This window comes from Xiphophorus maculatus, chromosome 11 (assembly GCF_002775205.1).
Source record: "Xiphophorus maculatus strain JP 163 A chromosome 11, X_maculatus-5.0-male, whole genome shotgun sequence".
Lineage (NCBI taxonomy): Eukaryota > Metazoa > Chordata > Actinopteri > Cyprinodontiformes > Poeciliidae > Xiphophorus > Xiphophorus maculatus.
In genome coordinates, this window is record NC_036453.1 from 20,783,243 (window position 1) to 20,796,292 (window position 13,050).

At 38.7% G+C, this 13,050-nt stretch overlaps 2 protein-coding genes across 2 annotated transcripts in view; one reads left to right on the plus strand and one right to left on the minus strand.

The window, feature by feature from the left end:
* rb1 (RB transcriptional corepressor 1) overlaps positions 1–13,050 on the minus strand; it is a gene marked incomplete at its 3' end in the record, with an annotated part of 31,293 nt that overhangs the window by 4,177 nt on the left and 14,066 nt on the right.
* Positions 340–2,284, plus strand: LOC102229968 (lysophosphatidic acid receptor 6-like). The gene has a single exon (XM_005814291.2). It carries the CDS (start codon positions 741–743, stop codon positions 1,797–1,799), a length of 1,059 nt encoding a protein of 352 aa, XP_005814348.2. The 5' UTR covers positions 340–740; the 3' UTR covers positions 1,800–2,284.

Sequence of the window (13,050 nt, forward strand, 5' to 3'; positions counted from 1 at the left end):
TGTCACGCCCTGCTGACATCACTGAAATTTCAAAATCACAAACTGTTTTATGGCTTCAATAACATACATTACAATATATCATTACAGTCAAACTTTCAGCAGGTTTAGTAAGTAATTTGGTTCAAATGTCTTCAGATAACACATCTATACTATTTCTTCTGACAAAAAACTAAAGCATGACCTTATCTTTGTTATATCACAGACAGAACTGATTGTGATAGATGCAAATGTTAGGTTTCCAAATGTGTCAGTGCTTATTAGTGTCCCTGTATCAGAGGGAGGACTTTGGCTCCTCCCTGCCCTAACCGTCCAACCAGTTCCTCCTGCGAGCTACATATGTGCAGACAGCTGTGTGATTTTATGATTTACAGTAAACCAAGACTAGAGTTAACAATCGCCATGTGCCCGCTGCAGGAACAGATGGAAGAACATGAGAGGGGAAGAGCCACTCGACTGTTCACAGAGCTGACGAGAAACACATGATTCTTCTTTCTAAAGGGATTAAACCACTCTACTGAGAGAGACGGTGAAGAGGACACCACACTTATTCTTTTTTTTTTCCAAGTGGACAATAGAAATATTTCACAAAGAGAAAATAAAAGACTCTGGAAGACAAAAGAAGGTAATTTGCACAGCTGAAGCTTTTTCCTGCCTGTTGAGCATAGGATTAAGAGAAGAAATTAAGGGCAAAGAGAGTATTATTTTTTTGAAGATTTTAAACTGACAAGCAGGATCTAAACATGAACAACAGCAGCAGCAGCTGTGAGAAAAATGATGACTTCAAGTACCCTCTATACAGCGTGGTCTTCAGCCTGGTGTTTGCAGTGGGACTTTTATTCAACGTAATAGCGGCGTACATCTTTCTTTGTACACTGAAAGTACGGAATGAGACCACCACATACATGATGAACCTTGTGGTCTCGGACACCCTCTTCGTCCTAAGCCTGCCTTTTCGGATTGTGTACTTCATCAAACGAAACTGGATGTTTGGCGGCGTCCTCTGCAAGATTTCCGTTTCCCTGTTCTATACCAACATGTACGGCAGCATCCTCTTCCTCACCTGCATCAGCATGGACCGCTTTCTAGCCATTGTGCACCCATTCCGATCCCAGAGGATCCGCACAAAGAGGAACGCCAAGCTGGCCTGCTTAGGGGTATGGGTAGTGGTTCTCTCTGGTAGTATACCCATTGGGCTATACCTGGACACCACCTCAGAAGCAAACACCAATTCTAACGACTCAAAATTCTGCTTCGAGAACTACTCGAAAAATCAGTGGAAGACTGAGCTGTCGAAGGTGGTGGTTTTTATTGAGACCGTGGGTTTCATCCTACCACTGATGCTCAACATATTTTGCTCGGTGATGGTGTTACGGACACTGAGGAATCCTCACACAATCAGCCGCGGGGGGAGCCTCAACAAGGCGAAGGTCTTGAGGATGGTCATCGTGCATCTGCTCATATTCTGCTTCTGTTTCATTCCGTACAACGTTAATCTCATCTTCTACGCGATGGTGCGCACCAAAGTCTTACAGGGGTGCAATGCAGAGGATGTGGTCAGAACTATCTACCCCATAGCTCTCTGCATAGCAGTGACCAACTGCTGCTTTGATCCAGTTGTTTACTACTTCACTTCAGAGACAATTCAAAGCTCCTTCAAGCGAAAGTCGACAGTTTGGTATCACGGGACCAGACTATTTCACAAACTGCAAACAGACAGCTCACAAACCAGTTCAAATACGGCAATCACGAGGGCACCATCAACGGGCATCAGATCCAAAATAAACGAGTCGACTGTTTGATGACAGCTATACTGTTAATATGAGCAGTAACCCAACAAGTAGAGTTGGTATTTGTAAAACTTGAATTGAAGCACAGTGACTTTGAAGTCCAAACAAATATAGTAATAAGGAGTTACTCTAAACAGAATACACCAGACTTTAGACTGAGATTAAGGATGATGATCCCTAGGAAGCAATAAAACAGAAGAACGGTGTGTTGCAACTTTTTATATAACAGCTTATGCCTGGGAAATGGGTGTGTAAATGACCAATTTACATGCTCTAAATAATTGTCGCACATGTGATGTTGTGTCTGTAATTTTATTTATAAGAGCTGAACCAGAATTATTGCTCTTTTAAGGTGATGTAGTATGACATTTGTAGTCATTTGTGTATTCTGTAGTCACATTAAGCCCAATGTGCACCTTACAGCGTAGCATGCTTCGTAATGAATTACAAATTGAGTAAATAAAACAACTTCTATTTTATTTAAGATTCGAGTTGAACTTGATTTTTTAACTGAATAAGGTGGTGTAAAGTGAGCATATTTGTCTTACTGGTTAATACCACGTTGTGTATCGAGGGTCCAAACATAACAGTTCTAGTGAAAATCCCATACTTTTGCAGACCAATTGCAATTACAGAAGAGTATGATTAATTTATGGCAGTCACAGCCAGGCTTCATAACAGAACTTGCAAAACTACAGGCTAAGATGATGCATTAAAACTTTCAGACAATGGAACAAAAATATAAAATCAGGAAACATCTAGTCTTTTCATATTTTTTTTCTATACCCAGAAATTGTTGAAATTTAAATTCACATTCTCTATGTGCAGTTAGAGTTTAGCCACAACAGTGCCAATGATTCTGAAGAAACATTTCAGGCGCGGCCTTTGGCTGAAGCCTTTACAAACAATGTGAACATGATTAATTTGGACCTGCCCAATTACACTTCCAGATGGCCATATAGAAAGGACCTTAAATATCTTAAATATGTCACATTAAAATGTTCTTAGCTTGGATTTAATTCAGCGTGTGGGGGTGTGCATGAATGTGTAAATGGCTGAATGTAGTGTGAAGTGCTTTGGGGCCGCCTGCCAATGAAACCATGGCTCTTTTCAAACAAAATACCGTGGAGCTTGTGAAATATTTGCTCCACCTTGTGCAGGTTTGCACAGCAAGACTGAGCATTACTGCATTTTTTTTGTTGAACGGCTTGGCCTGAGGGTCTATGCAAACAAGAATAGACTCATCGTCTCCAGTGACAGAGAAACCAAAGCATGCGAGCCAAAGCATGCCTCCTGAGGTGAAAATGTTCACAAAACACAGTGAGGAAGGAAGCAGCTGTGCCACAAGTATTTAGAGTGAAATATAGGTTTCAATGAAATCTGTGATATATATATAGATATATATACATATATATACAGTATATATATATACATATATATACTGTATATATATGTATATATATAGAAATTTAGATATAGATATCTATCTTATCTATCTTTATCTGTTTATATAGATAAATTTAGATTTAGATATTTATATCTTGCCCATATATATGAGAGAGATATCTATATCCATGTCTACATATCAACATCTATATATCTACATCTCTCCCTATAAATATAGAGAGGGGTAGATTTATAGATATTTAGATTGATATCCTATGTAGATATATATAGATTTATATATATTTATAGACAGAGAGACATATATATATATATACATATATATAGTATAGATATATATCTATACTTTATATAGATATATATCTATACTATATATAGATATATATCTATACTATATATAGATATATATCTATACTATATATATGTATATATGAGAGAGAGATTTATATATGTTTAGAGAGACATATCTCTCTACTCTTTATACAGAGACATGTATATCTATATATATATATATATATAGATATATCTCATATATATATACATATATCTACATATGTAGATATATATATATCTATATATATAGAGATATATAGATATGTAGATATCTATAGATAGATAGATAGATAGATAGATAGATAGATAGATAGATAGATAGATAGATAGATATACAGAGAGAGAGAGAGAGTTATCTATCTTTATCTATTTATATAGATAAATTTAGATTTAGATATTTATATCTTGCCCAGAAAGATAAATAGTTTTTAACATTTTTCCCAATTTGTATAGGTTTAGACTTCTAATAGGCTCTTTCTGTTGCACATTGTTTACATTTTTTTTCCCAAATCTCCCTTTAATTAATAAATGTGGTTGTCTTATTTTCTGTTTAGAATTAGAAATAAAATCTTACACTGGATGAACATGAGTACTGATGTTGTTGAACGTGGGGGAAGCCGGAGCACCCGGAGTGAACCCACACCTACACGGGGAGACGTTTCCCACCGTGCAGTCCTGGCTTTTTAATATTAAAATGTCCAATTAATAACAACAGTAGCTCTTTTTCCAATTATCGCCAATCACCCAACCCACACGTGGCCCCACCTCCCTTTCAAATCTAATATACTACAGACGTAAAGTGATGTCTATGCTGGATGGACTTTACATCTGTCTTTGAACTTGCGCAGAGATGTCGGAGATAAAGCCTTTTTGAGACGCTTCCACAGTGAAATCTTTTTTCTGGGGCTCTCTTCTTGTTCAGCGATATCGTTCTGTTCAGCTGACTCTTCTGCTACCTGAGGGTCTAATTCCTGAGATGTTGCTTGGATTACATCTTCTTTTACTGTAACCTTTATCTGTGGATTGGATGTACTCTGATTTTTCATTAGACCACTCTCCCCTTCTGTGGAAACTATGGGAACTTTACCTGTTACATCTCCTGAAACCTTGCCAGGTTTTGTCTGTATTTGCTCAAAAGCCGTCTGGGGGATCTCTGGTATTATTTCAAAATCAATTTTTGGTGTCTTAATGTTTTGGACTGTCTCTGTTGGGTTTATAATGGTTTCCAGTTCAATTTTCATTGCCATCTTTCTGTTTTTCTCACATTTAGATTTAATCAATGGCCTTGTCTCATCTGGCTGGTCCAAAATTCGTTGTGTTTCAGGGACCGTTTCGTCTTCAGTCACCTGCTGTTGTTTACCAATCACCGTTTCATTCGTATGAATCTCAGTTATGATGGTAACTGTTTGATCCCCAACTACTTCCTGTATTGAAACTTGTTCTGTGTTTTCTCCAGAAATTATTTCATTACTGACAGCTTTCAATGCAGAATCAGCTTTCATTGCTAATTTTCTCTTGTTCTTACGTTTTGATTTCTTTGATGACCTTTTCTTCTCTTCATTATCCCCATTTTGCTGTGTTTCGGAGATGATTAGCTCTGCTGAGATTTGCTGGGGGCTAGAGATAACTGTTTCAATCATATCAATGTCATTTATGATGGCAACTGTCTGATCCCCAACAGTTTCTGGTACAGAAACTTCTTCTTGTTCAATGTTTTTTCCAGAAATGTTTTCTTTATTGAGGGTCTCCAGCTCAGAGGCAGCCTTTCTCTTGTTCTTATGTTTAGATTTCTTTATTGGCTTTTTCTCATCATGATGGTCCCCATTTTGTTGGGTCTGAGAGACCGTTGCTTCTTTGATTGCCTGCTCAAGTTTAGCAATGACTGTTTCAATCATATGAATCTCATTTTTGAGTATAGCTTTCTGATCCTCAACCGTTCCTGGTATGGAAACTTCTAGTTGTTCACTGTTTTCTCCAGATACTTTATCAGTGTTGAGGGTCTCCGACTCAGAGGCTGCTTTTATTGCTGACTTTCTCTTGTTCTTACATTTAGGTTGCTTTGATGGCTTTTTCTCATCTTGCTGGTCAAAGTTTTTTTGTGCTGTGGAGACCGATTCTTCTTCAATGATCTGCTGTGGTTTACCAGTCACTGCTTCATTTCTATCAATCTCTATTACAATGGTAGCTGTCTGATCTCCAACTATTTCTGGTATCGAAACTTCTTGTTCCCTTTGTTCTCCAGAAATGTTTTCATTAGTGATAGCTTTCAAATCAGAGGCTGCTCTCATTGCTGGCTTTCTCTTGTTCTTACGGTTAGATTTCTTTAATGGCTTTTTCTCATCTTGCTGGTTCCCATTTTGTTGGGTCTCAGAGACCATTTCTTTTTCAGTGATCTGCTGTACTTTAGAGATCACTGTTTCTTCTGTATGAATCTCGTTTTTAATGGTGCCTGTCTGATCCTCAACTGTTTCTGGTATAGAAACTTCTAGTTGTTCATCGTTTTCTCCAGATACTTTATAATTATTGAGGGTCTCCAGCTCAGAGGCAGCTCTCATTGTTGACTTTCTCTTGTTCCTACGGTCAGATTTCTTTGACGGCTTTTTCTCATCTTGATGGTCCCCATTTTGTTGAATTTCAGAGACCGTCTCTTCTTCGATCGCTTCCTGTGGTTTCCCAATTTCATTTGCGTGAATATCATTTGTGCTGGTAGCTGTCTGATCCCCAATTACTTCTGGTACTGAAATGTCTTGTTTCTCACTGTTTGCTCCAGAAACCTTTTCATTACCGAGGGCCTCCTGTTCAGAGGCAGCTTTCATTGGTGACTCTCTCCTGTTCTTACCTGTAAATCTCTTGAATAGCTTGGTCTGCTGATCCTGATTCCCATTCATTTGTATTTCAGACGGCTGTTTTCTTAGCAATAAAAAGAGCTCAGTCTGCGTTGAAATTGTTTGATAATCTGGTTTGAATTGAGATCTGGTTTCCAACACATCCATCTCAGTTTGAGTTGAAATCGTGTGACGGACTGGTTTTAATTGATAGCTGTTTTCTTGTACATCCATCTCCGTTTGTATTGAAGCAGATTGATAACTGACTGCTTTCTGCTTTGGGGTGTCTTGGTAATCGGTCTGAGTTTGAACAGAAACCATTGATTTGTTGCTTTGTTTTCTTTCTGAGAGTATTTTCCTCATCAGATCTTTCTGCTGTTTAAGTTTAGCGTTTAGTTTCTGATTTATATTGAACATCTCCTCAAGCTGATTCATTAAGTATTTCTGTACTTCTATATATTCCAATTCAGACTCCTTAGATTTGACAAGACACGTACACTTTGCCTGACTTGTGTTTTCAGAAGAGTGGGTCAAATTCTGAATTTCAGGTAAACACTCTAGTTGAAGATTTTCTGCTGTTAGATTATCAAGAACCTCAGTTAAACTCTCTGTTTGGATGTTGTCCTTGGGCTTAACCGTAGATGGATATTTCTCTCCTTTTTGATCGAGCGTCTCCTGCGGTGTGAAGATGGATTCCTTTTTGGTGGCTATCTGTGTTGTAGAAATCACTGTCTTCTTGGAGTAACTTTCCTTTTTCAAGGAAGCTGCTTCATCATGTTCTGGTGCTGGTATTGAAACATTTTGTTTTTCAATATTCTCAGCTAAAAAACTTACATCTATGCGAGGTTCTGACTTGGGGAGCATCTTCCAAAATGTCTTATTTCCGGTGCTGGGCAAAGTTGCCTGATCATTTTGTTTTTCCGGCAGAGGACCATTATTAATGTCATTGTTTTCAGTAAAAAATGTAAGATCTATGCAAGCATCTGACTCTGGGAAAGATTTCCATAACAGTGGAGTCTTCTTGATGCGCTTCGTCTTTGATGTTTGTTTCTTCTCTTTTTGATCCACTTTCTTCTGAGATTTGGAGATGGATTTCTTTTCACTGACCAGCTGTGTTGTAGAAATCACAGGTTCCTCTTCGCAAGTCTCCTTCTTTAAGGAATCTTCCTGATCACCTTCTTCTTTAGGCAGAGAAGTGTCCTGCTTTATAACATTTTCAGCACCAGAGTTAGAGGGCTGTTCCTTCTCTGGAATCTCCTGCAGTACGGGGATCGATTCCTGTTTGGTATCCAGTGAAACATCTTCCATTCCAGTACTTTCAGCTGAAATCTTTAGATCAGCAGGGGCATGTTTCTCTAACCAGATTTGAAATGGTATCATTTTCTTCCTGTTGCGCCTTGTCCTTGGTGGCTGTTCCTTAGACTTAGAGGGCTGTTCCTTCTCTGCTATATCTATTGTCTCCTGCACTCCAGCGGTGGACTCTTCTTCACTGACCAGTGAATTGTTCTGCTTTTCAATATTTCCTGCAGAAATCGCCTGGTCAACGGGGACGTGTTCCTCCGACCGGGTTTTAAATGGTACCTGGTTCTTCTCATTGGACTCACTTTCTGGTGTCGGTCTGTCCTCTTTTTGATCTACTGTCTCCTGTGATTTGAAGATGGATTTCTTTTCACCGACCAGCTGTGTTGTAGAAATCACAGGTTCCTCTTCGCAAGTCTCCTTCTTTAAGGAATCTTCCTGATCACCTTCTTCTTTAGGCAGAGAAGTGTCCTGCTTTATAACATCTTCAGCACCAGACCTAGAGGGCTGTTCCTTCTCTGGAATCTCCTGCAGTACGGGGATCGATTCCTGTTTGGTATCCAGTGAAACATCTTCCATTCCAGTACTTTCAGCTGAAATCTTTAGATCAGCAGGGGCATGTTTCTCTAACCAGATTTGAAATGGTATCATTTTCTTCCTGTTGCGCCTTGTCCTTGGTGGCTGTTCCTTAGACTTAGAGGGCTGTTCCTTCTCTGCTATATCTATTGTCTCCTGCACTCCAGCGGTGGACTCTTCTTCACTGACCAGTGAATTGTTCTGCTTTTCAATATTTCCTGCAGAAATCGCCTGGTCAACGGGGACGTGTTCCTCCGACCGGGTTTTAAATGGTACCTGGTTCTTCTCATTGGACTCACTTTCTGGTGTCGGTCTGTCCTCTTTTTGATCTACTGTCTCCTGTGATTTGAAGATGGATTTCTTTTCACCGACCAGCTGTGTTGTAGAAATCACAGGTTCCTCTTCGCAAATATCCTTCTTTAAGGAATCTTCCTGATCACCTTCTTCTTTAGGCAGAGAAGTGTCCTGCTTTATAACATTTTCAGCACCAGACTTAGAGGGTTGTTCCTTCTCTGGAATCTCCTGCAGTACGGGGATTGATTCCTGTTTGGTATCCAGTGAAACATCTTCCATTCCAGTACTTTCAGCTGAAATCTTTAGATCAGCAGGGGGATGTTTCTCTAACCAGATTTGAAATGGTATCATTTTAATCTTTTTGCGCCTTATCCTTGGTGGCTGTTCCTTAGACTTAGAGGGCTGTTCCTTCTCTGCTATATCTATTTTCTCCTGCACTCCAGCGGTGGACTCTTCTTCACTGATCAGTGAATTGTTCTGCTTTTCAATATTTCCTGCAGAAATCGCCTGGTCAACGGGGACGTGTTCCTCCGACCAGGTTTTAAATGGTACCTGGTTCTTCTCATTGGACTCACTCTCTGGTGTCGGTCTGTCCCCTTTTTGATCTACTGTCTCCTGTGCTTTGGCGATGGATTCATTTTCGATCACCACTGAAGCGTCCTGCTGTTTGATCTTTTCAGCAGAAGTCTTCAGCTCCTCAGGTGCGTACTGCTCCATCCAGACTGCAAATGACACCTTCTTCTTCTTGTTACGCTTGGGTGGCTTGGGTGGCTCTATTTCCCTTTCAACAATGTTGTTGAATGCAACCTCTTCGACTCTACTTTGGCTGGACTCCATTATAACCTTTGGTTGTTTTAGGTACTAAGCTAAAATCACTTGTCTATAAACTCAGTAAAGATTTCACGTTAAACTTGCTGTCAATCTCCAAAGAAATGTGAACCAAACAAAGCTGAAAATCTTACTGCGGACTGCTAAATAAATTCTCACGAGAAATGTATCAACAACGGCTGCTAAACGGCTGTGATGAAAGTATATCGATGTGAGGAGTTTATATAATCGCTGGTGATGTCAGAATTCTGCCTTTGGAGTTATATTGTGATGTCACATTGTGATGTCACAGTTTCCTTCGATATTCAAAGTGGGCTTGTCTGATGGATTTTTTATTAACACGGCGGATGCGCGCGCAACGTGACTGCAGAAAGAGTCAGTGGTCTTTTAAACTGTCACTGGTTGCCATAGTTACCCCCCATGTAGCAACCTAGGTTACTACAACTGTTTAAAATTGAGTGATAAAATAAGTTATGCTACCAAATTGACATTAGGAAAAGGAATACTGTATTTTACTGTATTTTCCTGCTTTTTCCTTGGTCCAATAGTCACACTTAGTGGTCAACGTATGCTTTTATTTTGAAGAACGGCATATTTCTTATTCGTGTGTTTTGTGGCATGCTGCACTTCCTGTTTGGGTCTAGCTGGGGGGGGTTTCTGAGAGAAACTGTTTTATTTTGAAGAACTTGGAGGCTTGTACCTATTTGCTTAGTTAAATCCAGGTGGCGACTTTTTTTTTTGGCCAGGCAGTGTATATTAAAGATCAGTATCAACCTTCCAGACCTCTCAGGTCTTCTGGTTCTGGTCTTCTCTGCTTCCCCATAACCAGAACAAGACATGGAGAAGCAGCGTTCAGCTTCTATGCACCAGAAATCAGGAACAAACCTCCAGAAAACTGCAAAACAGCCAAAGCACTGAGCTCCTTTAAATCAAGACTAAAAATCCAGCTGTTCAGAGATGCTTTTGAACCATAGTAAATTAAACATTGACCAACATATTTGATGTGTGTGATTTTGGTGATGGCGCTCATCAAAATATGTCTGTTCAATTGTTGACTTTATTGTGCGTTTGGTTTTCCTCAAGATTTTGCAATTTTCTTTTTTTTTTTGTTGTTTTTTTTAAAGAACTTTGAACTGCCATGCTGCTGAAATGTGCTACAAACAAAGCTGATTAATTGATTAAATAGGAAACAAAGCTAATCTGACTCTGCTCAGATGACTGCCTGCCTGCTCAATGTCTTTCTGAGAAAACCTCCCAGCAATTCCAGTAGCAGTTGCCATAAAGGTACTGGAAGTGTCAAGCACATAAAAACTCTTTTTCTGTGGACATTAAACAAGCAAACAAAGGAAAACTGGGGTTTTAGATCACTAACCATAAGGTTATATTCTAATGTCATGTGGAATGTGGAAAAAAAAAAAAACGGGTTGGATTACAGTCTGCTGGTAGAATGAACCTGATCACATACAATTATTTGTTTACAGATTTATGTTGTCTTCTTAACAGCTATTTTTTAAAAAAAACAAACAACCTTTAAAATTGGACAAAAGAAACTTGAGTAAATACTGTAGAAAACATTAAACCTAATTACAGTTGTGCCACAACTGCCAACCAGCGTTTTTGATCACGGTCACCGTTGACCCAGTCTTTTTTTGAGTAGTTTCTTGAATTTAGCTGCAAATTATGGTTTTGAATATGAACAGCTTGTTTAAGGTTTTGCCAGTGTCAGATTAAAGTCCAGACTTTGACTAGGACTCTCTAAAACATTCATTATGACCTGCTTGTGTACTTTGCATCATTATCATGTGGTATAACCAGAGTGTGGACAGCATGGCCCTGCGGCCCAGCAGCAATCAGGTTAAAATCTCAGGCAGGGATCTTTTCTGCAAAGAGTTGGCATGTTTAACAGACTGACAGAATCCACGCAATTGGCTGCACTGGGCAAACACTAGTAGTGCCTTGCACAAGGACACAACAACAGACCGACAGAGCAAGGGTTCAACATGGCAACCCACTGGTTAAATAACTCAAGATCATAAACTGATGGTTAGGCCTGTTCCAATGAGCAATAAATCAATTAATTGCATAATACATTAAAAATAGCTCAATATTTCCATTAGTATGGGTTATCATTTTTCTCTATTCTCTTTTTACTTCCACCAGAGACTGGAAAACAAAGGTCTCCAGTCTTTGTGCATTGGTTTCAGTTTTGTTGACAGAGCCTTCATAATTAATTTGGTTTGCTGTTTTGTTTGTTTATTTTGGATATTTCAAATATCTTCCAGTTACAGTGTTAAATTTTCATTAGAATTTAAAGTTTCTTGATTTTTTTGAGAATGTGTTCTCGCTTTGTATACCATTGTATTACTTGAAAATTGGTCCCAAGACAACAATATTATCGTTTATCGTCCTGAACCAGTAGAGTGGCCCCAGACCATTACCTGACTACCAGCACTGTGTTTGATGGGTAGTACGATGTCCTAGATGCTGTGTTAGTTTTACACCAGATGAAATGGCAAAACATCCCGTTTTGTCTCGTCAGTCCACTGATTATTTTCCCAAAAGGTCTTTGTGTTCAAGATTTTTTTTTTTTTGCAAATGTGAGATGGGTCTTTGTGTTCCTTTTGGTGTGCAATGTTTTTTTTTGTTGTTGTTTTAGGGTTTTTTTTACCTGGGATTACTCCCACTGAGGTCTTCTTGGCCAAGTCTTTCTCTAATGATTAGATACCGTAACTAACACTGACCTTAACCGAGACAAAGAAAATCACAAACTATAAACTATAAGGGATAAGATTGAGTTGTATAACATAAGTACTTTACTGATATGATACAATCTGCAGCTGCTGCAGTGGGCTGCTGTGTACACAGAGCAGATGCACCGCATGATTTTCCTGTCTGTCTCATTTGATAAATGTTGATTACCAAAAGGTCAAAATGATAACATATTGAGAATGGTGCACAACAACCTTGCTTGTGTTCGAAGTGAACTAAGTGCATTTGAACATCCTGCAAGAGGACAGTGAAAGAGTTTAGCTTTGTGCCTTGGATATTGTTCAATAAATGATGGAAGCCTCGGTTCTGTAATCTCATGCTTTAACACACGCATCCCCTGGTCTCAGCAGATACGTTTGCATGATGTGAAAGTAAAAAGTTAATCTATAACAACGGGTTTCTGTTCGCACATTTATTGTGGAACAATGATTTGAAAGGGTTTTTTTTTTCTTCTTCTCTTTTCTTGATTTTTTTGGGGGGGATCCAGGCATGATATTCTGTTTTTGAGAATGTTTTTGTCCATCACATTGCCAGAGAGGTTCTACTTCAATGACCTAATATTTCTACAGGCAGGAAGTAATCTTGCCTGGGTGGGGCATGTGAAACTAAATGCAGTTTTTTAAATGTGGTTAATCAAATTTAATTAATTACTTAACTAGGTAGGGAATTACTTTTTTCTGTATGGGCTTTTCCACTTACAAAATGCTAAAAAAAAAATTAATTCATTTGATAAAATGCATTTTGCATTTGCTTCTTTACACAGTAAATACAACATGTTAGATCCTCAAACAAATCAAAATTTGTAAAAGTACTGCATTTGAAATAAAGGAAATACTTTGCCAAGCAAAATTTTATCATAAATATTAGTGTGAAATCTTTTAGATAAACAGAAAAACAAAAGTTTTGATAGACAGCTACATGATCTGGATCAAATA

Excerpts from the sequence above, each read along its gene's own strand:
- LOC102229968 (XM_005814291.2), top strand. The coding sequence starts at position 741 with ATGAACAACAGCAGCAGCAGCTGTGAGAAAAATGATGACTTCAAGTAC.